At 47.0% G+C, this 25586-nt stretch overlaps 1 protein-coding gene across 3 annotated transcripts in view; it reads right to left on the reverse strand.

Annotated features, from left to right (window-relative positions):
• The window catches only part of bckdhb (branched chain keto acid dehydrogenase E1 subunit beta), a 403853-nt gene extending 379319 nt beyond the window's left edge, over window positions 1-24534 (reverse strand). For 2 of the 3 annotated variants that reach the window (XM_072499807.1, XM_072499806.1), the window contains exons 1-2: window positions 24357-24534; window positions 6874-6951 (exon numbers count right to left, since the gene is read on the reverse strand). In XM_072499807.1, the coding sequence (XP_072355908.1) occupies window positions 6874-6951; window positions 24357-24507 (229 nt within the window). In that variant the 5' untranslated portion in view covers window positions 24508-24534. Of the gene's footprint in view, window positions 1-6869; window positions 6952-24356 lie in introns of all 3 variants that reach the window. The other variant, XM_072499808.1, reaches the window with a different exon arrangement.
• Between the last annotated feature and the right edge of the window lie 1052 nt (window positions 24535-25586).

Genomic DNA, 25586 nt, shown 5'->3' on the forward strand with positions numbered 1-25586 from the left:
AGAGAGATTGAGTCAGTTCAGATTGTATTCGCTGGAATTCAGAAGAATGAGGGGGGGCATCTCATAGAAATCTGTAAAATTCTAACAGGACAAGACAGGGTAGATGCAATAAGGATGTACCCAATGCTGGCGGTGTCCGGAACCAGAGATATTGGGTAGACCATTCAGGAAAGAAATTAGGAGAATGTTCCTCGCCCAGAGAGTGGTCGGCCTGTGGGGTTTGTTACCACAGGAAGTAGTTGAAGCCAAACATTGTATGTTTTCAAGAAGCAGTTCGATATAGAACTTTTTTGGGGGGGGGGGGGGGGGGGGGGGGGAGAGAAATCAAAGGATGAGGGGGAAGGTGGGTTCAGGCTATTGGGTTGGGAGATCAGCCATGATCATAATTAATTGCGGAGCAGGCTCCAAGGGCCGAATTGCCTCCTCCTGCTCCTATTTTCTATGTTTCTATGAACCATTGCACTCAGAACCTAGCTAGTCTATCTTTTCTCTTCAGGAGTTAACTGATCCATCCATTATATCTTCTGACATTTTCTGATTGCTCTTAAGAAAATTACATACTTAGAATTTGAATGTCCTTATACTGCCCAAGTTCAGGCTCAGTGCTCGCTCTCTTGTCTTTGAATCAGGAGGAAACAGATTAAAATTCCACTCCAGGCTTAAAATTGAGACTGACATTCTCGTACAGTAGAGGGAGCTGCTGCCTTTCAGATGAGACATTCAACGAAGTGGATGTAAAAGATTCTGAAGCACTGTTTTAAAGGGAAACTCTCTCCCAGAGTCCAATGTTTTCTCTCAATCAACATCAGTACACAATCTGGTCATTATCACATTGTTGTTTGAGGGACCATGCTGTGCACAAATTGCTGCCACATTTCCAACATTATCAACAATGACTGCAAAAGTATTTTATTGAGTGTAAAGTCTTATTAATTTTCCACTGATCTTCAACAGTAAAAACAATCACTTCCACCATCATTTTCTTCATGTGACTGAAATTTTGTCAACAATAGTTAACAGGATACACATTTTGAAATTGCAATCAGACAAGTTCAGCCCGAGACAATAACTCACATACAAACTACAAGTTAGGAGTAGGCCTCTCAGCCATTCGAGCCTGCTCTGCCATTCAATTATAAAAATATAATTATTAGTGTCACAAGTAGGCTTACATTAAAACTGCAATGAAGTTACTGTGAAAACCCCAAAGTCACCACAATCCGGCACCTGTTCGGGTACACAGAGGGAGAATTCAGAATATCCACATTACCTAACAGCATGTCTTTCGGGATGAAGTCCACCGGGACCCGGGGTCTTGTCAGCCCGCACGGCTCCAACAATTTGCTAAGTACCACTTTCCTGGAGATTTTCTGGAGTTCCTCTGTCCCCTTCCAGCTATTACAGCTATTTCTGGGATGTTACTTGTATCTTCTATGGTCAAAACCAATGCAAAATACCTGTTCAATTCATCTATCATCTCTTTATTTTCCATTATTGATTCCCAAACTCTCAGCCGAAATTTCCCTTCTTGGCTGATAAAAAAAAAGATCTTCCATCAATCAGCTGAAAGGAGTAAAATAGTTGATTATGCCTTGTGATACATTTGTTACAATTTTCCTACTAATTTTGCAACCATGAGTAACAAATGCAGAAAAGGAAATGAACTGCTTTCCGAATTTTTTCTTGTATTTTTGAAAGCCATGTCCAGTAACCATTTCATTCCAATTAGATTCGTAATTTCAGCGTTTACAAAGGGCACTGCAAACAGAGGGCAAAAGACAAAGCTGCTGCTAGCTTTCCCACTTCCTGTGTTCCCTCGCAGTTTTATCTGCTCACAGATTTTTGGCATATGAAAATCAGTTTACTGCAAAATGTCAAGAAAATCTGCATTTGGCCAATACATAGTGCACATTATGCTGACTTGTGTAGTTTCAATCTTCAGCCCACATTATTTTTGACTATTTTTATTTGATAGAAAAAGAGTGATTTAAATAAAAATTAAGTTACAGAGACTTGTGTTTGACAACTGGTCATTTATTTTTACGCCTCCTGGAGTATCGGTGAAGTCTGCTACACTTTACAATAATAATTTGCCAGTTTTTCAGAACAGAATAAAATAAATCCACTGATATTTTCTTTGCCGTAATTCAACTTTACACCTGCTTTACCTGATCAGTCTGTTTCTTGTGTTTCCAGTATAATCAATCAGAAACTGATATCATTGCCACATCAGTGACAAACCTGTTAGCACAGATCAATTAAAATACCAATGAAGTGGGGGGGGAAGTGGGCTCCGGCACCACTTATAATAATAACCTTTGTCACAAGTAGGCTTACATTAACACTGCAATTAAGCCACATTCCGGCACTTGTTCGGGTACAGTGAATGAGAATTCAGAATGCCCAAATTACCTAACAGCACTTCTTTCGGGATTTGTGGGAGGAAACCGGAGAACCTGGAGGAAGCCCACGCAGACACAGTGACCCAAGCCGGGAATCGAACCTGGGACCCTTTTTTTAACAATCCATCTTTTATCCTGTTTGCCCAGCGGCACGTGCTCAGTCCCTGGAAGACTTTTGAATTATTGGAGAGAAAATGCCTAAAAACGCAAAGAAATCCAGCGATAAAAGGGAGCAGACGGATTCGATGTGGGCAGAGTTGCCTTTTCAATATGGCAACTTGATCCCGAGCGGACCCTCGACCCAGTGCTTTCTGAAGTGCTGAAAATGATGACTGCAAACATTTTCCAAGTAATAGGTCAGAGACTCGGCTTGCTGACTTAAAATTGAAGTCCTCATGAGGCCGAGCTGCAGAATGCTAATAAGAGGCTTGGTGAAACGGACCAAAGAATCCTGAACGTTGAAATGTTGCTTCCTCAGCTGAAGCTCGTATTCAATCCTTAGAAAACCAACTATGTGGCAATTCATAGATCCTGGAATATTTGGAGAACCGGGACCTGTAAGGTTTTCGGGCAATTCGGCCCTTTTTGGACTGCCCAAGAATAAAACCCAGAGGCTGTAAACTGGACACTTTTCAGCCAAGGGAACGTAACCAAATTCCCAGCAGGCTTGGTCCGCTGAGCCGAGTAGGGGCATAGGTATTTACAAACCCCCCCCCCAGGAGCTACAAGGAAGAAGGAGCCAGACAACTAGATAAGATTAAAACACAGACAAAGGGGCACGGGAATACACAAGGGGCCTGCCTGCAAGCAGGACAATGGGATGGTCATAGCCCCATGCAGATGTAAATGACTTGGCCTCCACCAGAGCAGAATCCAATCAACACCCCATCAACATAGCAGCGATCTCCGGAGCAGATGGAAGACTTTGAAAATCTTCACAAGGGAGCTCAACCTCATTATCTCAAAAAGCAGACTGGAGGCGGACCTAGGGGAGGTACTCCCATCTTGACAGGTCTGACCGGCTCAAAGGGGGCAGGACCAGCGGGAACTTTAAACCTTATGGATTCAATGCAAAAGGGGCTGGCCAAACACAGGAAAAAGCCAGGTAAAACGGATATAAAAGGGGCTGTGTTTCGATTGAGGGTCTCTTGGCTTGACCTCTCCACCTTTGACTTGACCTCCTGCAGCCTGTGACCGTAAGTACCCTGCAGCAGCTTGCAAAACTCCCTTGACTTTGATAGTGGTTGAGGCTTTGGGGCAGGGGCTTGATTTGTGTTTTGTGCCATTGCTAACCTTGTGTAACAATAAGATTTTACGTTGTGTCCGTTATAGTACTTCCTGAATAGACTTAGTTTGTGTTAGAGTTTAAGATTGTATTATAACTTCTTCTGTTTGATGATTTTGACCTGGGTTTTGCAATAAACCTCGATTTGCTGATAATTGGAGTCGTTTCAATTCTTCAATCTCTCACCAGCGATCTCTGACCAAGTCATTGTTAAGATATTCCTCACCTTAATTCCGGGGTCGAGAATCTAGGGTCATCTTGAACGATTCGAACCCGTTCACTCAGGACAGGCTGCTGGTTAGGTAATAAATAGCAGTGTCCTATTCTCTCTCTTGGGAAAGCTACTCCAGCGAAGTAGGAACCGGGTGGGTGTTGCACCACCGGCAAGAGAGAGAATCACCTGGGCATTGGTGGGGGTCTGGATATCTGTGTGATATAAGCCTCAGGCTTCCGGTTAGGGATAAACGGCAGGCTTGATTCAGTGCTCTCTCCCGTGGAGGTGTCCCAGTGCGGCATCCCCTGGCCTCTGAAGTTTCAGTGCCAGCTGGAGAGAGACACACACAGATACTCAAACCCCAGATATCGGCCCAGTAGTGGAGTAGCAGCGATGGAACCCTCTACAGACCGGAGAAAGAATATCCAGTAGTGGAGGGTAAGGCCCCTGTTAAGTTCTTTGAGAACTGGCTGCCACGTTTTCTTAAACTGGATATGAAGGCTCAGCATTGCAAATTGGAAAGAGTGCACCGTGTCCTGTCTCTGAGGCCGAGGGACAATCAACGTCCCAGGCCTATAATCATTCACTTCCACTATTTTAAATGGAGATGAGGAGGCATGGCGGAACCTGACTCCATGAAATGGCGTGGATCTTCCTTTTCGGCAGTAATGTAGCTGAAGTGTTGAGGCTTCAATGAAGTCTGAAGGCAACTCAAGCTTCAATGAAGTCTGAAGGCAACTCAAGGTAGTTGGAATGAATTGTCATTCATTATCCTGTAGGACAGGTCATCGCCGACGTAGAGACTACCATGTAGCGAGGGGTGAGGATCCACTGGCCGCCACCAAGATCACCTGTCACACAAGTTGTTAATGCCATACAGAATGATCCTTCTCTTCCACTGACCACACGTCCATTATCCCGCAGGATCTCCATCTGACGGTGCCCGCCCATCCGGGGTCGTCCCGCCACCCAAGAGAACACCTCGGAGGAGCTCGAAGGATGCCACCATATTCGCGTCACAGCTGGCTTCCCCACCCTCCACCAGCGCTGCTACACACCTCGGTGGGCGACAGTAGTGGTCAGGCTTTTGGGCACATTCTGATGAGCATCACACATTTGCTGATGCACATCAGGTGGAGGGAGGAACGCCCAGGCGAGACAGCAGTCGGAGGTCTGCTGGATCCCAGTCAGATGCTGAGCCCCTGGGCCAGGTTTACCCGGAGTTGATGCAGTCGATAGAATGCGGCTGTGAGATTCATTGGGGATGTCAGTGACACTCTGGCAGATCCATAGCCAATTGGAGGAGTCCCAGAGACTATGGGCACTGTAAATAGCACCAGCAAAGCGTGGCACCGAGGCCAGCACTGCTAGGGTGGCGACCGCAGTAGAGAGCTTGTTGTACGACGCCAACAGCATGAATGGTGGCGTCCAAGGCGTGGCTCGGTCAGTGATGGCCATGGCTTACGGCCTCGGTAGCATGTCCGACGCGCTGAGCGATGTGTCACAGTCCGAGGTGCATCTTTCTGATGCGCTGCGGAACATGTCACAATCTCGCCGATGACGCTGACACCATGCTGCAAACATTACAAAGCCGCCAGGGCTGGCAGGGCCAGATGATGTAGGGGTATGCATTCAGGACAATTTCCCAGGACCAATATCTTGAGGAATCAACCAGGCTATTTTAGATGTAAAATTGTGGAATGAGTCATGGTTATTTAGTAATCTTACAGTAAAGGGAAAGAGTAATAATGTTGGAATTTCATGTTAATTTTGAGAGTGACGTGGTTCCGTCCAAAATCGAGTCTAAAATTTAAGCAATGGCAAACATTTAAATAAATACTTCATAGCTCTCGCTGTATATACATCAAGAAATTAAAAACGCCATTGGAAAAATGGCATTGCCATAACCTTGGTACAGATTAAGAGCAGACAATATTGGCAAGATGATAAACATGCCTGAGTATTCATAGAATTTACAGTGCAGAAGGCGGCCATTTGGCCCATCAAGTCTGCAGGAACCCCTGGAAAGAGTATCCCACCCAAGCCTACACCTCCACCCTATCCCCGTAACCCCATCTAACCTTTTTTTGGCCACTAAGGGCAATTTAGCATGGCCAATCCACCTAACCTGCACATCTTTGGACTGTGGGAGGAAACCGGAGCACCCGGAGGAAACCCATGCAGACACGGGAAGAACGTGCAGACTCTGCAGACAGTGACCAAAGCTGGGAATCGAACCTGGGACCCTGGAGCTGCGAAGAAACTGTGCTAACCACTGTGCTAGCATGCTGTCCATGTTTACCAGTGGAAGTAAACATGGGGCCTTTAGAGGCAGGGACAGGAGAAATTATAATGGGGAATATGGAAACAGCAAACATTTTTCTTCTTTTTATGTAGTAGCAGGCACATAGAACATCAAGTCATAGAGTCATTACAGTACAGAAGGAGGCCATTCAGCCCATCAAGTGCATGCTGACTCTCTGTGGAGCAACTCAATCAGTCTCTTTCCGCCCACTTGCTTCTCATGACCATGTCAATTTATTTTCTAAGTACCCATCCAATTTCCTTTTCAAATCATTCATTGTCTCAGCCATCGCTGCATAAAAATGTTGTTCCTCACATTCCCCTGCATCTCTTGCCAAAAACCTTCCATCTGTGCCCCATCGTCCTTGTACCATCACATAACGGGAACAGCTTTTCTTTGTCGATCTAATCTAAACCTATCATAATCTTGCTCACCTTTATCAAATATCCGTTGCGCAAAGCAGAACAACTCCAGCTTCTCTAAACTATCCTTGAGGCTAAAATCGCTCATCCCTGCAAGTAATTCATAAACAATGCCAAAATTGTATTAATGCATGATAAGCACTTCAATGTTTTTATGAAGAACATGCCCTCCTTTCATTTGCATCTTTTACATAATCCTCGTCCAGCCCACCCCTCAAATAAGGCAACAAAATGAAATTACATACCTGCAGTAGGATCGTTTGCCAGAACATTGTCCAAGCCACTTGTAATGGATTGAAAAAGGTTCATCTTCTGAGTTGGGCCTTTTAAAAAAATACAAACAATATTTTCTCATTACAAAAATTCACAAAAATTCAAGTCCTTCTGTTTTCCAGCATTAGATTACTTTGTTCATGAATCCAATTTTAAAAACAATCTTGCATTATCCTGAGGGTTAAAATTTAGTTAATAAAATATTAGACAAAGCACTTCATTTATTTACACTTCGGATAAATGGTTTCGGAATTCAATTCATACTTTAATAGATCATTGGGCTGATGTGAAAGCTTTTGAAATGTCAATGCACATCCTTGAGTAGAAACATCGTCAGCATTGGCATTAATGACCGAGAAGCTTGTGACAACTTTCCCATCAGTTGCATCACATGGAGTCCAAACACCTTAATGATGGCGCAGAGCAACAGCAGAGAAGGAAAGAAATCAGATCCTGCACACCGGTTACCACAACCTCGAGGCACATTCTACCCCATGTGCCCAAAGATCAGTGGGTTGAGAATCAGCCTGTTCACTCACACAAAGCCCCGTGGCAGAAATTCACAACACTGAGTAGATCCATTTTCGAATCGAGGGCCAGCCAATGACGAGGACATTTGTCATTTTCTTTGTTAATAGCCGAGCTATTAAAGACAAATTTATTTTTCACAAAGTGAAACTATTGAACAATAGGACAAAATTTGGTACACAAAGATTAGCACTAGAAATTGTTTCCACGAGTCAATCCCTTTAAAGCCACATGCAGGTCAGACCAGGTCCTAAAGGACATTAGTGAACCAGATGGGTTTTTATGACAATCGGCAATGGTTTAATGGTTATCATAAAACTTTTAATTCCAGATTTTTAATGAATTCAAATTTAACCATCTGCAGTGGCGGGATTCGAACCGGAGTCCCTTGAGCATTACCCTGGGTTTCTGGTTTACTAGTCCAGTGATAATACCACTATGTCACCGCTATGGAGGATGGTAAGGAGAGCACTGGAACAGTTGTGTCGAACACTAACGCTAGCACGGTACTTTGAAAACTCAAAGGCATATTTATATGAGGAGTTTCAATGTCTCATTGATTTGGAAACATACGCATTCAATCTAATAGCTTTGATTCCAGCAAAGTATCCCCCTCCAGATGTCAAGTTATAAGCCTTGGTTTCATTGGCTGTGTCATGTTTCTATCTACGAAAGATGATGGTACAGCTAGCAAACCATTTCAGATGGGCTGTCTTCATTTGGCACACATCTGTTGCTGGCTGAAGAGACTAATACTTGAGGCAAATTGTATCAATGATGCCCCATAAGATACCTTGTGTCATTGTGGATTGTTGTTTTTAGTGTTAGTATCTGTTGCCAAGCCGCTGCAGTCACTGGTCACTGTGGTGGTACATGCCAGCCCTGCGGAGTTGTTGCCATTTTTCTCTCTCATCAGCCAGCGATATCCAGGTGAGGTAATCAATGTCCTGGGCCTTCACATCACCTTTGCAAGCATAATTGAAGGTGAGCTTGGGCATCCCACCAGTCGTCTGGTTCTCGTTACCTCATACAGAAAGTCACCATACAGTGAGTTTTGCGCACGAGCAGTGGGAGACACCACATACAGAGTGAGACACAGCCAAAGTGAGTTTGAAACAGCAGCGTTGAGGTGCCGGGTTCGATCCCGGCCCCGGGTCACAGTCTGTGTGAAGTTTGCACATTCTCCCTATGTCTGCGTGGGTTTCACCCCCCCACAACCCAAAGAAGTGCAGGTTAGGTTGATTGGATATCTTAAATTGCCCCTTAATTGGAAAAAAAATAATTGAGTACTTTTTTAAAAAGAAGTGAGTTTGAAACTCGGGAATTTGAAACAAAGTGGGAATTCGGTGCAGAGCAGGAAGAAGTGCTTTTTGCTTTTTCTCCTGGTTTTGTAACTTTTTTCATCTTCAGAGTGGTCTTGCCTTGCTGCAGCAGTTGAGGCTACAAGGGAGAGAGTTGATTCGTAAGGAGTGTGTAAGGCTGGGTAAGTCTTTAGTACTTTTATCATATAGTTTGAAAATACTTTTTGCGGTTTATAATCTGTAAGGGCTATAATTGACAGTAACGAGGACCAGGAAAGAAGGGCCATAGAAAATTTGATATAATCAGAAATAAAACATTTGCCAAAGATTTAAAGATGTACGTCATGGCAGGGGAGGTCAAAGCCGTGTTTGCTCCTCTTGCCAGGAAGCCGGGAACATTTCCAGTGCCTGGGGTCAACACGTGTGCAGGAAGTGTCTCCAGTTACAGCTCCTGGAATCCCGGGTTTCGGAGCTGGAGCGACGGCAAGGAACATTGGAGCATCCGCGAGGCAAAGATTGTCGTGGATATCACATATGGAGAGATGGTCACACCACAGGTTCAGACACCACAGGCAGGAAGTGAATGGGTGACCACCAGGCAGCGTAAGAGAGCTCGGCAGGAAGTGGAGGAATCTCCTGTGACCATTCCCTGTAAAACTGATATACCGCTTTGGATAGTGTTGAGGGGAATGACTGCTCAGGGGAAAGCAGCAACAGCCCAATTCGCTGCATCACAGTTGATTCTGCTGCAGAGGGGCGAAGTAAAACGTGTGGGAATGAAATAGTTATAGGGGACTCAATAAGGGGAGTAGGATAGGCATTTCTGTGGCCACAAACGAGGCTCCAGGATGGTGTGTTACCTCCCTGGTGCTAGGGTCAAGGATGTCTTGCAGCGGTCACAGGACATTCTGGAGGGCATGGTGAACAGCCAGTGGTCTTGGTACACATGAAATTAAATGAAAATTTCTTATTGTCACAAGTAGGCTTCAATGAAGTTACTGCGAAAAGCCCCTCGTCGCCACATTCCGACAAACGACATAGGCAAAAGGGGATGAGGTCCTAAAAGGGAGTAAGGAAGAAAGATGAGATATCGGACCTCAAAGATTATGATCTCAGGTCTGCTACCAGTGTCACGTGCCAGTCTGAGTAGAAATAACATGTTATATCGGATGAATACGTGGCTGAAGAGATGGTGTGAGGGGGAGGATTTCACATTCATGGTGCATTGGGACCGATTCTGAGGGAATACATTGGACCAGTATAAATTGGACAGGTTACACCTGGGCAGGACCAGGCCTGATGTCCTTGGGGAGTATTTGCTAGATTGGCTGGGGAGTGTTTAAACTAAAATGCAGGGGGATGGGAACCTATGCAAGAAGTCAGAGGAGGAGGAATCAAAGACAAAAGCAAAAGTCAGAAAGGGGAATAAGAAAAATGATAGGCAGATAAACCAAGGGGCAGATTCAAACAGGGCCACAGTGAAAAATATTGGGAGTGGAACAAGTAATGCGAAAAAGACAAGCTTAAAAGCTTTGTGCCTTAATGCGCGGAATATTCGCAATAAAGCAGATCAATTAATTGCGCAAATAGATCTAAACAGGCATGATATCATCGGGATTACGGAGACATGGCTGCAGGGTGACCACGAACTGGATTGAACATCCAGTCATATTCAGTATTTAGGAAGGACAGACAAAAAGGAAAAGGCAGTGGAGTTGCAGTGCTGGTTAAAGAGGAAATTAAACAACAGTGAGTGAGGTAATTAGCTCCAACAATGTGGAATCGGTTTGGCTAGAGCTGAGAAACACCATGGGGCAAAAAACATTAGTGGGTGTTGTAAATAGACCCCCAATCTGCAGTGGTGATGTTGGGAATTACATTAAACAGGCAATTAGAGGTGCATGCCATAAAGGAACATCTGTCATTATTGGTCATTTTAATTTGCATATAGATTGAGCAAGTCAAATTAGTCACAAAACCATAGATGAGGAATTCCTGGAGTGTTTATGGGATAGCTGTGCAAGACCCCTTGTGGATGTGCAACCATATGACAGAATGTTTCATCAAGATGGAGAGTGAAGCAGTTGGTTCTGAGACTAGGGTCCTGAATCTTAATAAAGGAAACTACGATAACATGAAGCGTGAGTTGGCTTTGATCGATTGGTAAATGTTAGTTAAAGGGATGACTGTGGATAGACAATGGCAAACATTCAAGGAGTGCATGGGAGAACTGCAACAATTGTTTATTCCTGTCTGGCACCAAAGTAGAACAGGAAAGGTGGCTTACAAGGGAAATTAGAGATAGCATTCGATCCTAGGAAGAAACATACCAATTCATAGAATCATAGAAGAGGCCATTCGGCCCATCGAGTCTGCACCGGCCCTTACAAAGAGCACCCTACTGAAGCCCACATATCTACCCTATCCCCGTCACCCAGTAACCCCCACTTAACATTTTTTGGACACTAAGGGCAATTTAACATGGCCAATTGACCTAACCCGCACATCTTTGGACTGTGGGAGGAAACCGGAGCACCCGGAGGAAACCCACGCAGACACGGGGAGAACGTGCAGACTCCGCACAGACGGTGACCCAGCGGGGAATCAAACCTGGGACCCTGGAACCATGAAACAACTGTGCTAACCACTAGGCTACCCTGCTCCCCAAATTGGCCAAGAAAAACAACAGGTCTGAGGATTGAGAGCTGTTTAGAATTCAGGATGGAAGGAAAGAAGGGTCAGCATGGATTTATGAAGGGGAAATCGTGCTTGACAAATCAACAGGAATTCTTCGAGGACGTAACTGGCAGAGTTAATGAGGGGGAGCCAGCGGATGTGGTTTATTTGGATTTCCAGACAAAGTCCCGCATACGTGTGTAAAATTAAAGCACTTGGGATTAGGGGTAGGGTATTGAGATGGATAGAAAACTGGTTTGGAAACAGGAAACAAAGAGTAGGACTAAACAGGTCTTTTCAAATTGGCAGCCAGTGACGAGTGGGGTACCGCAGTGATCGGTGCTTGGACCTCAGCTATTCACAATATATATTAATGATTTAGATGAGGAAACAAAATGTAATATCTTAAAATTTGCAGAAGACACCAAGTTGGGTGGGAGGGTGAGCTATGAGGAGGATGCAGGGATCCTTCAGTGTGATTTGGACAAGTTGAGTGAGTGGGCAAATGAATGGCAGATGCAGATGCAGTACAATTTGGATAAATGCTAAGTTATCCACTTTGGTAGCAAAAACGGGAAGGCAGACTATTATCTGAATGGTCATAAATTAGGAGAGAGAATATGCAATGAGACCTGGATGTCCTTGTACACCAGTCACTGAAGGTAAGCCTGCAAGTACAGCAGGCAGTAAAGTAGGCAAATAGTATGCAGGCCATTATTGTAAGAGGATTCGAGTACAGGAGCAGGGATGTCTTGCTGCAATTATACAGGACCTTGGTGAGGCCACACCTGAAATAGTGTGTGCAGTTTTGGTCTCCTTATCTGAGGAAGGATGTTCTTGCTATAGAGGGAGTGCAACGAAAGGTTTACCAGACTGATTCCTGGGATGGCAGGACTGACGTATGAGAACTTTCTAAAAAATATTTTAATTAGATATTTTCCATTTTTACAATACATTTTACAACAAACCCCATATTACCCACAGTAGATGATATACAAACCCAACATAACAAAAAACCCAATTAATCATACCCATCCCATCCACCAAGATAAAAGGACAACTGCAAAAAACAAGCAAATCACCACAGACCCCAACCCCACCCCAACCCCCCCCCCCCCCCCCCCACCCCCCCTAACAAATGGTGATGATTAATTCCTTAAAGCAGGTAATGGGGCAGCACGGTGGTGCAGTGGTTAGCACTGGGACTGCGGCGCTGAGGACCCGGGTTCGAATCCCGGCCCTGGGTCACTGTCCGTGTGGAGTTTGCACATTCTCCTGTGTCTGCATGGGTTTCACCCCCACAACCCAAAGATGTGCTGATTAGGTGGATTGGCCACTCTAAATTGTCCCTTAATTGGAATAAATAAATAAATGGGTAATCTAAATTTATATTAGAAAAAGAGAAAAGAAAGTAGGTAATGAATGGATACCATCTCTGGGTGAACACTTCAACCGACCCCCTAACGGTGCCCTTGACTTTCTCCAAGCACAAGAATTTCATTAGATCACCCAATCTTACCAAGGCGCTGGCAGAGAAGACCTTCACCCCAATAGAACTCGCCTCCAGGCAATTAGCGAGGCGAAGGCAAGGTCATCTGCCTTCATTTCAGTCTGCAGCCCCGGTGAGTCCAACACCCCAGAAATGGTCAGAGGGCATATTCAGAATCACCGGCATGGTGCTGGAGAAAGAGACCTAAAAGCTTACCAGTTTGGGGCAAGACCAGAACGTGCGTGTATGATTGGCCAGCTCACCGGAATACTGCTCACACCTGTCTCCGACCCCCGGAAAATAATCACATCCTAATCTTGGTCAGGTGCGCTCTGTGCACCACCTTAACCTGGATTAGACCAAGCTGCGCACATGAAGATGTGGAGTTCACCATGCAAAGGGCCTCGCTCCACACCTCATCATCCACTGTAGGCCTTCACCTCCAATTATTCCTCAGATACAATACGCCCATAAATATCAGATGTGCTGCCCTCTTCCGAACCAGCCAGCGAAAGTTTCCTTTCCGACAGGGAATGTTAGGAAGGCCACCCCCACAAAATTCCTTTTCTGAAGGTACCTGAACAAATTCATCTCCCCCAGTTCAAACTTCGCCAACAATTCCTCCAAGCTGGCTAACTGTCCCTCTATAAACAAATCCTCGAATCTCTCCAGCCCCTTCCCATCCCACACCCCGAACGTGGCGTCCGATCTCAACAGCTCAAATAAATAATAGCGGCCAGCCGCGACACGGCACCAAGCTGAAAATGCTGCCGGAATTGTCTCCATATCCTTAAAGTAGACACAACCACTGGGTTGGGGGAGAACCTAGCTGGAGAAAACGGAAGCAAGGCCGTCACCAATGCACCCAGACTAGACCCCTTACACCACCTCGCCTCCACCTGCCCACACACGGAACCTGGGTCACTGCACCATCACACCACCTTCTCGCCATTGGCTGTCCAATAATAATAAAGCAAATTCGGCAATGTAGGCCCCCCGCAAATGCCAATCCCCTTGAAGAACTACTCTATGTATCCTCAGAGTCTTATCCGGCCATATAAAAAATTAGACCCTCCCAATAAGAGGTGTAGGGAAGATGATAAGAAGACACTGAAACAAAAGCTAAAGCTGACCAAGTGAAACGGCAACACCCCCAAGCTGGCTCCCCTCCCTAGGGAGTTTACAGGAAAACATTCACTCTTTTCCAGATTCAATTTGCAACCCAAAAATGAACCAAACCTCCATAATAGCTCCATTATATCACCCAGAGTGGGGACCGGGTGATTAACATAAAGCATGTAAGGTTTTCGGGCAATTCGGCCCTTTTGGAAAAACTCAGAGACTGTAAACTGACTTTTCAGCCAAGAGAACAGAACCAGTTTTCCCAGCAGGCTTGGTCCGCTGAGCTGAGTAGGGACATAAGTACATAAATATTTACAAACACCCCCCTAGGAGCTACAAGGAAGAAGGAGCCAGACAACAAGATAACATCAAAACACAGACAAAGGGGCACGGGAATACACAGGAGGCTTGCATGCAAGCAGGACAATGGGATGGTCATAGCCCCATGCAAATGTAAATGACCTGGCCTCCACCAGAGCAGAATCCAATCAACACCCCATCAACATAGCAGCTATCTCCGGAGCAGATGGAAGTCTTTGAAAATCTTCAAGGGAGCTCAACCTCGTTATCTCAAAAAAACAGACTGGAGGCGGACCTAGGGGAGGTACTCCCATCTCGACAGGTCTGACCGGCTCAAAGGGGGCGGGACCAGCGGGAACTTTAAATCTTACCTTTTTCAATGCAAAAGGGGCTGGCCGATCACAGGACAAAGCCAGGTAAAACAATATAAAAGGGGCTGTGTTTTCGATTGGGGGTCTCTTCGTTCTTGGCTCGACCTCTGCACCCCTGACTTGACCTCTGCAGCCTGTGACCGTAAGTATCCTGCAGCAGCTTGCGAAACTCCCTTGACTTTAATAGTGGTTGAGGCTTTGGGGAAGGGAACTTGTTTTGTGCTTTGTGCTATTGCTAAAAACTGTGTAATCATAAGAATTTTCGTTGTGTCCGCTATATTACCTTTGAATAGACTTAGTGTGTATTAGAGCATAAGATTTTATTGTGTTTCTTCTGTTGATGATTTTGACCTGGGTTTTGTAATAAACCTTGATTTGATGATAATTGGAGTCGTTTAAATTCTTCAATCTTTCACCAGCGATCTCTGGCCAAGTCATTGTTAAAATACTCCTCACCTTAATTCCGGGTTCAGGAATCGAGGGTCATCTTGAGCGATTCACTCAGGACAGACTGCTGGTTAGGGAATAAACAGCAGTGTCCTATTCTCTCTCTTGGGAAAGCTACTCTAGTGGAGTAGGAACCGGGTGAGTGTTGCACCACCGGCAAGAGAGAGAATCACCTGGGTATTGGTAGGGGTCTGGAGATCTGTGTGATATAAGTCTCAGGCTGTCGGTTAGGAATAAACGGCAGGCTTGAATCAGTGCTCTCTTCAGTGGAAGTGTCCCAGTGCGACATCCCCTGGCCTCTGAAGTTTCAGTGCCAGCTGGAGAGAGACACACACAGATATTCAAACCCCAGATATCGGCCCAGTAGTGGAGTAGCGGAGATGGCACCCTCTACAAGCAGTAGAACATCAGCTTATAGGGACACCCTGGCCGGGATTCTCCGAGCCCGTGGCGGGTCGGAGAATCGGTGGTGACGCGGGAAATTCCCGCCACACCACTCCGACGCCGGGACGCGATTCTCCGGCGACCGTAGAATCAGCGGCAATTGCGCTGTCGACACGCCGCCGGTCGGGGGCCGCTGAATGAGGCCCCCGCAGCAATTCTCCGCGGTCGATCGGCCGAATTCCCGCCGAATCCCGCTGGCGCAGTTCCACCCGGCGGGAGCGCGGACCCACACACGCGGTGGCCGTGCTGATGGGGGGGGACGGGGGGATCAGACTCGGGGGGGGGAAGCCCTCCACGCCGTCCAGGCCTGCGGTCAGTGGCAACTGATCAGCAGACGCCCGCTATCTGGAGGGGGCTCACCACCTTCCGCGCGGTACCTCTGCAGAACTCCACCATGTTGCGCGGGTGCCGGCGCTGGAACGGCCACCACGCGCATGCGCTGGCGTGGAGACAGGGCCGCGTATTGGTGCTGGAGCAGCACTCCGGCGCTGTGCTGGCCCCCTGAGGGCCGCTGAATCGCTGGGCCAGGAGGCCCGTTGACGCCGGTGTGCACCACTCCGGTGTTTACGCCGGAGTCAACATTTGCTCGGGATTTCGGATAATCCCGGCCCCTATGTTCCACACTTCGCCACTTTATCTCTTTCGACTTATCCAAAGCCTTCAACTCTGTGGTTAAGGGCTCAATCGCGAATGCAAATAAGAGGGGAGACTTCGGACATGCCTGTCGAGTCATCCTTTTCAAATGGAAGTATCCGAACTGAAGGTATTGGTGCAAACACTAGCAAAGGGGACTCTATATAACAATCATACCCATGAAATCAATTGTGAGCCAAGATGAATCTCTCCAGAACTCCACCCCACCCTGTCAAATGCCTTCTCGGCATCTAAAGACACCATCACCTCCAGAGCGGGCTCCTCAGACGGGGTGAGAACCACATTCAACAGCCTCCCGATATTGGCTGACACTTGCCGGTCCTTGACAAAGCCAATCTGATCCTCTAATCACCTCGGGGAGACAGGGCTCCACCTTACCGTCAATACCTTAGCCAGTACCTTGGAGTTCACATTTAATAGCAAGATATGCCAGTCTAACCCACACTCTGTTGGGTCCTTATCCTTTTTCAACAGTAATGAAATGGAGGCCTGAGAGTGTAGCAGGCAGAGACCCCTGGGACAGAGAGTCCACCAACAACGTGACCAACTGATCTGTAAACGTCTTATAAAATTCCGCTGGAAACCTATCGGGCCCAGGTACTTTACCCGTTTGCATCCGCCCAATACCAACCAAAATCTCCTGAGGGCCAAAGGGGGCCTCAACTCTTCCTGTCTCTCAACCGCCAACTCTAGAAACTCCAACCCATCTCCAAATGTCAACCATGTTCACCTCTCCCCCCACCGAAAGCTCCAATTTATAAAGGTTCACGTATCACCTCAAATGCCGCATTAACTTTGTCTGGGGAAGAAACCAAACTACCACTCGCATCCCTAACCAGAATAATCTCGCAGGAGGCTGTCTGCCACCTCGGCTGTTGAGCTAACAGATAGCTGGCCTTTTGTCCATACTCATAAAAGACCCCCCTCAAACTCCGCAATTGTCTAACTGCCTTCCCCGAAGACAACAGATCAAACTGACTCTGTAGCTTTATCTTGCTCTCCAGCTCACAAAACCCCAAATCTGCCAATAACCCTACATCCAAATTCCATGATGGGGCCCGACTCCAAAATCAAATCTACCAGATTAGGGGCATGACCCAAGATGACAATGGCCAAGTATTCTGTCTCCTTACAATAAGAATATTCCCGATAGTGGGGGTGTCCAGAACCAGGGGTCACAGTCTGAGGATATGAGGTAGACTACTGAGGACAGAGATGAGGTGAAATTCCTTCACCCAGTGAGTGGTGAGCCTGTGGAATTTGTTACCACAGGAAGTAGTTGAGTTCAAAACAGCGTATGTTTTCAAGAAGCAGTCAGATATAGCAATTGGGGTGAAGGGCATCAAAGGATATGGGGGGGGGGGGGGGGGGGGGGGGGGAGGCGGGATTAGGCTATTGTTGGATGATCAGTCATGATCATAATGAATGGTGGAGCGGGTTAGAAGGGCCAAATAGCCTCCTCCTATTTTCTATGTTTCTATGTCTTTGCATATGCAACCACCTTCCATCCTGCGGACGTGTCCGAGCCAACACAGCTGACTGTTTGATGAGTACTAACAAACTTGGGGCATTCTTCTTTTGAGACGAGTGCCGCATTTGTGATTTCATCTGGCCAGGATATACCGATAATGCACCGCACACAGCAAAGATGGAAATTGTTGAACTTCTTTTCTTGGATAGCTACAGTTGCCCATATTTCACAGCCACACAAGCTGCTGAGAATAAAGGAGCAAGCTGACGGTTTATAGAGTCATATAGCACAGAAAAGGCTCTTCGAGTCTGCGCCGGTCAAAAATAACCACCTATTCTAATCCCATTTCCCAACACTTGGCCCACATCCTTGTGTGCCTTGGGATCACAAGTGCACATTAAATACTTCTTAAACGTAATGAGGGTCTCTGCCTCCACCACCCTTTCAGGCAGCGAATTCCAAACTCTCACCACCCTCTGGGTAAAAAGGTTTTTCCTCACATCCCCTCTAAGCCTCTTACCTTAAGGGACTTCCAGTGACGGCGGGCAGGAGGCAGCCGCACATTGGAAGGCTCCCGTTCGGGAACGGCATTTTCGGGGAGTAACGCCCAGTCCTAGGGCCAGCGACGGCAGTAAAAGTCGGGGAATAGAGCAAGGAGAAGAAGGATGTCGAAAAACACCAAAAAAACGGCCAGGAAAAAAGCGGCTGAAAGTCCGTTGGATAGGGGAAAGGTCACCGCGGGGTCAACAAAGAAAATGGAGGCTGGAGCACCAGGGGAGGCCGCAGTGCTTACGGCTGAAGAACTAACTAAGGTGATGGCTGCGGAATTCCAAAAGCGGTTGGCGCAGATTGAGAAATGTATGGAGACGGTGAGGAAGGAGATGAGGGAAGTTTTGAATGTGCTGGTGGAGGAGGCGGTTTCCCCGGTGAAGACGGCGGTGGCGAGCGCAGTGGCGGAGGTGCGAGAACAAGGGGAGGCGCTGAAGGAAGTGGAGGAGACGGTATTGCAGCACGGTGATCAACTTGCCTCGATGGGGAAAGAGATGCGGAAGGTGATGGACACGAACAAGAATCTGCGAGGAAAAATGGAAGATCTGGAAAACAGATCCAGGCAACAGAATTTGAGGGTCGTGGTGCTGCCCGAAGGAGTTGAAGGACCGAAGCCGACTGAGTATTTTGCCGCGATGCTGGCAAAACTACTGGGGGAGGAACCCTTCCGATATGAACTGGATCGGGCTCATCGGTCGTGGAGGCCTGTACCAAAGGCGAGTGAGCCGCCAAGGGCAATGACTCTGTGCTTCCGTAGGTACAGTGTGAAGAAGGTCCTGAGCTGGGCCAAGCAGGTGGTGCAGTGGGCTGGAGCTGGTATACGTGTATACCAGGACTTTATAGTGGAGCTGGCGAGGAGGTGGGCTGCCTTCAACCGGGTGAAGAGGGCACTGTACATTAGCAAGGTGCAGTGTGGCATTGTATATCCAGCGAAGCTGAGGGTGACTTACAAGCTCAGGGACTTTTATTTTGGAACGGCGGAAGCAGCGGAGGAGTTTGCGAAGGCAGAAGGACTGTGGCAGAACTGACAAATTGAGGAATGGTCATGTGCCGATGTAACCTCATGACTGTATTTTCTCCTTTTTTTTGTATCACTGCGCGTGGGTGTAGAGGCTAAAGGAGCCAACGTTGCATATATTTGGACAAGGGAAGGGACAGGACTTTCACTCAAAAGGAGGGCTCTTTGGGGTGTAGGTGGATATGCGGGGTTTGTGTGCTAAAAGGGGATCTTTGGGCTTTCCTAGGGCCGGGCAGGGGGGAAAGGGACCCGGGCGGGGGCCTCCACGCTGGCCGGTTTAAGCCGGCCAGTGAACGGGAGTGAGGTGGGGGGAGGGGCTGCGGCCATCAGAGCCTGACATAACAGGGTCCGAGTGGTCTAGCCGGGGTGGAAAGTTGGGGGGAGGGAACCGAGGTTGGGGGAGGGAACCGAGGTTGGGAGGAGGAGTTTTACAAGAGGCAGTGGACGGGAGGAGCTGGAGACTTGGGGGGGGGGGGGGGGACAACTTTGGGGTATCATGTACGGTACTCTCTTAGAGGCTGATGGTGTTGATTTGGGGGGGGGGGGGGGTGGAGAGCCGTGTAGATTAAGGGTGACTGCAGGTAATCCCGGATTCCTTTTTGTCATTTGTTTATGTAAACATGCGGGTTGAGGTTTGGTGGGCGGATGGGATCATTGTTATTATGGGGATTGACATATCTTGTTGATTATTGTTGATGGGTGTAAATGTGGGAGAAAACGTGAAAAAGGAGAATTTAAAAAAAGTTTTTTTTTTAAATGTTTTAAAACCTCTTACCTTAAATCTATGCTCCCTGGTCATTGACCACACCAAGGGGGAAAGTTTCTTCCTACTCTACTATGTCCCTCATAATTTTATACATCTCAATCATGTCCCCCTCTCAGTCACCTTTGCTCCAAGGGAAACAACCCAAGTCTATCCAATCTCACTCTCCAGCCCAGGCAACATCCTGGTAAATCTCCTCTGCACCCATTCCAGTGCTATCACATTTAAATGCCCTAAGAGTCAGCTTAATATATTCCAGGCATGTTTCATGAATCAGTCAAAGCTTGTGTGTACTTCAAGTTCTGCAACAAGGGGCAGATCATCTGTCAGCACAAACCCAAGGTAGTAGATTTGCTAATCACTTCCTGTGGGACATTATCTAGCAAGATCACAAAGCAGATTACTATGTAAAGTTAAAGTGCATGGGATCACAGGTAGTATCTTGAGATGGATAAAAAGCTGGTTAGCAGGTAAGAAGCAAAACATTGGAATAAATGGGTCTTTTTCTGATTGGTAGGCAGTGACTAGTGGGTACCGCAGGGATCTGTGCTAGGACCCCAAAAGTTCACCTTATATATTAATGATTTGGCAGGTGAGCTATGAGGAGGATACAGAGTGCTTCTGCGCGATTTGGACAGGCTGAGTGAGTGGGCAGATGCAGTATAATGTGGATAAATGCAAGGTTATCAGCTTTGGTAGCAAAAGTAGAAGGCAGATTATTATTTGAATGGGTCTAAATTGAGAGGTGGATACTTAACGAGACCTTGGTGTCCTCATGTATCAGCTGCTGAAAGTAAGTGCGCAGGTACAGCAGGCAGCAAAGAAGGCAAATGTTATGTTGGCATTCATGGTGAGAGGATTTGAGTATAGAAATAGGGGTGTTCTTCTGCAATCGTACAGGCCACACTTGGAGTATTGTAGATTTGGTGTCTTTATACATAGGAATTAGGTCCAGAAGTAGACAATTCAGCCCTTCGAGCCTGCTCCGCCATTCAATCAGATCATGGCTGATCTCTTCCTGGTCTCAAATCCACCTCCCCATCTGTTGCTCAGATCCTTTAACTCGTTTTTTATCAGAAATATATCTATCGCCTTCTTAAAACCGTTTAATGACTCAAGATTCCAGTGCACTATGGGGCAGCGAGGGGAGACGGAGGTGATGGTGGCATTGGATGCGGAGAAGGTGCTTAATCGGATAGAGTGGAGTTATTTGATGGCGGTACTGGAGAAATTCGAATTGGCCTAAAGATTGTGGTGCGGGTGCAGCTTCTATATAAGGGGCCGATGGCGAGCGCGTGCACAAACATTATGAATTCAGGGTATTTTGCATTACATCGGGGTACGAGGCAGGGATGCCCCATGTGCCTCCTTCTGTTTGCATTGGCGAGGAGCTTGGTGTTGTGAAAGGGGATAATTAATGGGGGGGGGGGTACTGGAACATTGGGTGTCCCCTATATGCAGATGATCTGCTGCTGTATATATTTTGGAGCCGAGAACATCCGTGAGGACTATAATGGGGTAGCTCCAGAGATTCGGGGTGTTTTCAGGGTGCAAACTGAATTTAGGGAAAAGTGAGTATTTTGTGGTCTCCCCGGCGGGTGTGGGGCAGAGGTGGAAGGGGGCTACCATTTCACCTGGCAGCGTCTCATTTTAGGTATTTGGGGATGCAAGTGGCCTGGGATTGGGCAGAGCTCCGGAGGTTTCATTTCACTAATTTGGTGGGCAGGTGAAGGCGGATTTGCTGAGGTGGGATTATCTCCCTCGGTTGTTGACGGGCCGGGTACAGGCAGTTAAAATTAATATTTCTCTGCGATTCCTGTTTTTGTTTCAATATCTACCAGTCTTTTTGCCCAAGTCTTTTTTCAGGGAGGTGGACAGGTTGATCTCCTGATTTGTTTGGGGAGGAAAGGTGGCCAGAAGTGGAGGGAGATTCGGCAGAGGGTTCGGCGGGTGGGGCGGGGTTAGGCTCCGAAACATCCTGTATTATTATTGGGCAGTAAATGCAGAAAAGGTGTGGGGCTGGAGGTAGGAGGGTGGGTTCTGTGGTAAAGATGGAGGGGGACTTTTGTAGAGGTCGGGGTTGCGAGCCTTGGCAACAGCACCGTTCCCAATATCCCCAGAGAAGTATTCGGCTAGTACGGTGGTGGTGGCCACATTGAAGATTTGGAGACAGTTTAGACAGCACTTTAAGCAGGGGGACGGGTCAGAGGGGATGTCAATTGGGGGAATCATTGGTTTGAGCCGTGGAGGATAAATACGAGGTTCCAGGGATGCGAAGAGAGGGGGTATAAGGAAATGAAGGATCTGTTCCTAGGGGGGCGAGTTGCGAGTTTGTTGGGAGTATGGGCTGGCAGTTGGGGGGAAAGTTTTATGTATATGCACGTGCAGGACTTTGCAAGTTAGGTTTTCCCGACCTTCCCAATAGCGTCTGCCTCCTTGCTGCTGGAGATGGTGCTGTCAATGAGAAGGGTTGGAGAGGGGCATCTCGGTGATTGATGGGAGAATTCTGGAGGATAGGGTGTACATGGAGGGGGTTAAAGCGAAGTGGGAGAAATAGCTGGGGGCAGTGCTGGAAGAGGGATTGTGATGTGAGGTGATGTGGAGGGTAAATGCCTCGATTTTGTGTGCAAGGTTGAGGCTGATACAGCTGAAGGTATTGTACAGGGCGCACCTCACAAAATCTAGAATGAGCTAGCTGTTCGAGGGGATGGAGAATTTTTTTTTTGCTCTGGGGTTGTATTTGTATTGTAAAATTGTTGAAAATTTGCCAAATAAAAATACTTTTTCAAAAATTAATTGAAGTTTAGAAGTGAGAGGGGGGAATCTCATAGAAACTTATAAAATTCTAACAGGATTAGACAGGGTAGATTCAGAAAGAATATTCCTGATGGTAGAGGAGCCCAGTACTAGGGGTCATAGTTTGAGGATAAGAGGTAAACCATTCAAAACTGAGGGGAGGAGAAATGTCTTCACCAAGAGAGTGGTGAATCTGTGGAATTCACTGCCACAAAAAGTAGCTGAAGGCAAAACATTGCGTAATTTCAGGGAGGAATTAGGAAGCTCTTGAGGCTGAAGAAATCAAGGGATATGGGGTGGGTGAAGGCAGGATCAGGGTATTGAACTTGACAATCGGTCATGATCATAATAAACATGGCGGCAAGGTGGCACAGTGGTTAGCACTGTTGCCTCACAGCGCTGAGGACCTGGGTTCAATCCTGGCCCAGGTTCAGTCCGTGTACAGTTTGCATATTCTCCCCGTGTCTGTGTGGGTCTCACCCCCACAACCCAAAGATGTGCAGTGTAGGTGGATTGGCCACACTAAATTGCCCACGCTAAATTGCCCACTAATTGGAGAAAAAAAAATTGCATTCTCTAAATTTATTTTTAAAAAGATCATAAATGAATGGTGGAGCAAGTTTGAAGGGCCAAGTGGCCTCTTTCTGCTTCTATTTTCTATGTGTGTTTCTTTGTATTAGTAAGAAGTCTTACAACACCAGGTTAAAGTCCAACAGGTTTGTTTCAATTCACTAGCTTTCGGAGCACTGCTCCTTCCTCAGGTGAATGCAGTGCTCCGAAAGCTAGTGATTTGAAACAAACCTGTTGGACTTTAACCTGGTGTTGTAAGACTTTTTACTGTGCTCACCCCAGACCAATGCGGAATCTCCACATCTATATATCAGGCATTCCTATGAATCACTGTTTTCTTGATGCATATACTCAGGGAGAACAAGTTACGGGTATAGGAGGGCATTGGCTGCGTAGCAATGTATTGAAGGCTCCTATCACAGTATAATCATCATACACACACTAAGTGACAGTCGCAGGGTTACACATCAAGGGGAAGGAAGGCTGGGGAAAGCAGCAGACAAGAATCTGTTCTTTGGTAACTTGACTATTGCTGAATAGAGAGACATGTTATGAAAGCATTTTCTCTCACTTCTTGTCCTGATGAGTGCAAGGTGGAAAGCTTCAGCAGCATGTCCCTCTTTCACATATTGTCAATGGTCGGGGAAGATTTAAAGCAGTTGCACTATGCGTTAAAAGAAAACTTTGGAAACAGTCAGCAGGACTGTGCAGTATTCATGGAGAGAAACAGAGGTAGCGTTTCAGGTCCATAGACTTTGATCAGAATGCAGTGTGCACTGCATGTCCTCCAGCATTCACGCTCCATTTCTTTTGCAGCACGGTCTCTCCCTGGGTTGAGACCTGAACCCCATGACCATGTCATTGATTCCATACGCAGTAATGTCCTCTACACCCCTGCCGCAGAGGCTGTTTGCTCCCTTCCCAGCCATTCCCATTCCCCTCCCCGCCGCCCTCACCATACTGAGCAGGATCGGGCTCAGGCTCCGGCACGAAGGTGAAATGTGCAACCGACCGTCGAGCAGTGGGCGACATTGCCGCTCGCGCCAGCCTCGCGCTGCTCCCAGACACCGCCGCTCGTGCCAGCAACAGACGCACAATCGCCGCCATCTTCCGCCTCCTTCAACCGTCACCGCGCGAGCGCGAGCCCATTGGCCGACGGCTTGCCGGTCGTCATTGGCCCGCGCCACCCACCAGGTGCCGTGGTGCATTCGGGTTTCTGTAGTTCCGCCGCGGGAGAGTCAGCCCGCCGGCTGAGGACGTCCTGCAATATGATCAGGGTGAAATTGGGGCCAGAGTGTGAGAGTTTACAATGCATCTGAACATTGATCCTCGTATTTCTCAAACCTACTCTTAGCGATGGACTAAGTCAAAAACAAACTTGCTTTTTTTTCGCCACTAGACATTGCGAAGTACGTTATTATAGCCAATGAAGGACTTTGGGAGGGAGTGCAGCCACTGGTGTAATATTGGAAAAACGGCAACCAAAGTGTGAACAGCAAACTGGCGTCTGCGGACACGTTAATTTTCAGAAGCTATTTTTATATGTTCATGGGATGTGGGCATGGCTGACCAGCCCAGCCTTCGTTGCCAATCCTCGATTGCCCTTGAGAAGGTGGTGATGAGTTCAAATAGAATCACATAAAAAAATAGTTTGCGGAGCAGTGCCATAATCCCTTGCATCTCTTTGCATGTACATAATGCAGCAAGGTGTCACGTTCAGTTGTTAATATGGACTTCATCCTGTTACGTGCACCAACTGAATTGAATGCTGAAATGTTGAGGTTTCTTTGGCGATTTGATAATGCATTTGGTCCACAGTCTTGACAGCAATGGAAGGGAAAACTAATATTTCTATCCACTTGAAGTCCAATAATTCCACTCATTTGAAATGGACTAGAGGTATTTGTATTTCACAGCGGATCATAAAGAGTGCCAAAATTACATGATATTTTTAATCACAAAAACATTTTCAAAAACCTTTTTGTCTTCTGCCACTAATTTTCAAACCTCTTTGTCTTTGTGCACTCTCTGCCCTGATAGAAACATAGAAAATAGGTGCAGGAGTAGGCCATCTGGCCCTTCGAGCCTGCACCACCATTCAATATGATCATGGCTGATCATATAAATGTACTATCCCACTCCCGCTTTCTCTCCACATCCCTTGATCTCTTTAGCTGCAAGGGCAA

The sequence above is a fragment of the Scyliorhinus torazame genome, chromosome 4 (assembly GCF_047496885.1).
Source record: "Scyliorhinus torazame isolate Kashiwa2021f chromosome 4, sScyTor2.1, whole genome shotgun sequence".
Taxonomy (NCBI): Eukaryota; Metazoa; Chordata; class Chondrichthyes; order Carcharhiniformes; family Scyliorhinidae; genus Scyliorhinus; species Scyliorhinus torazame.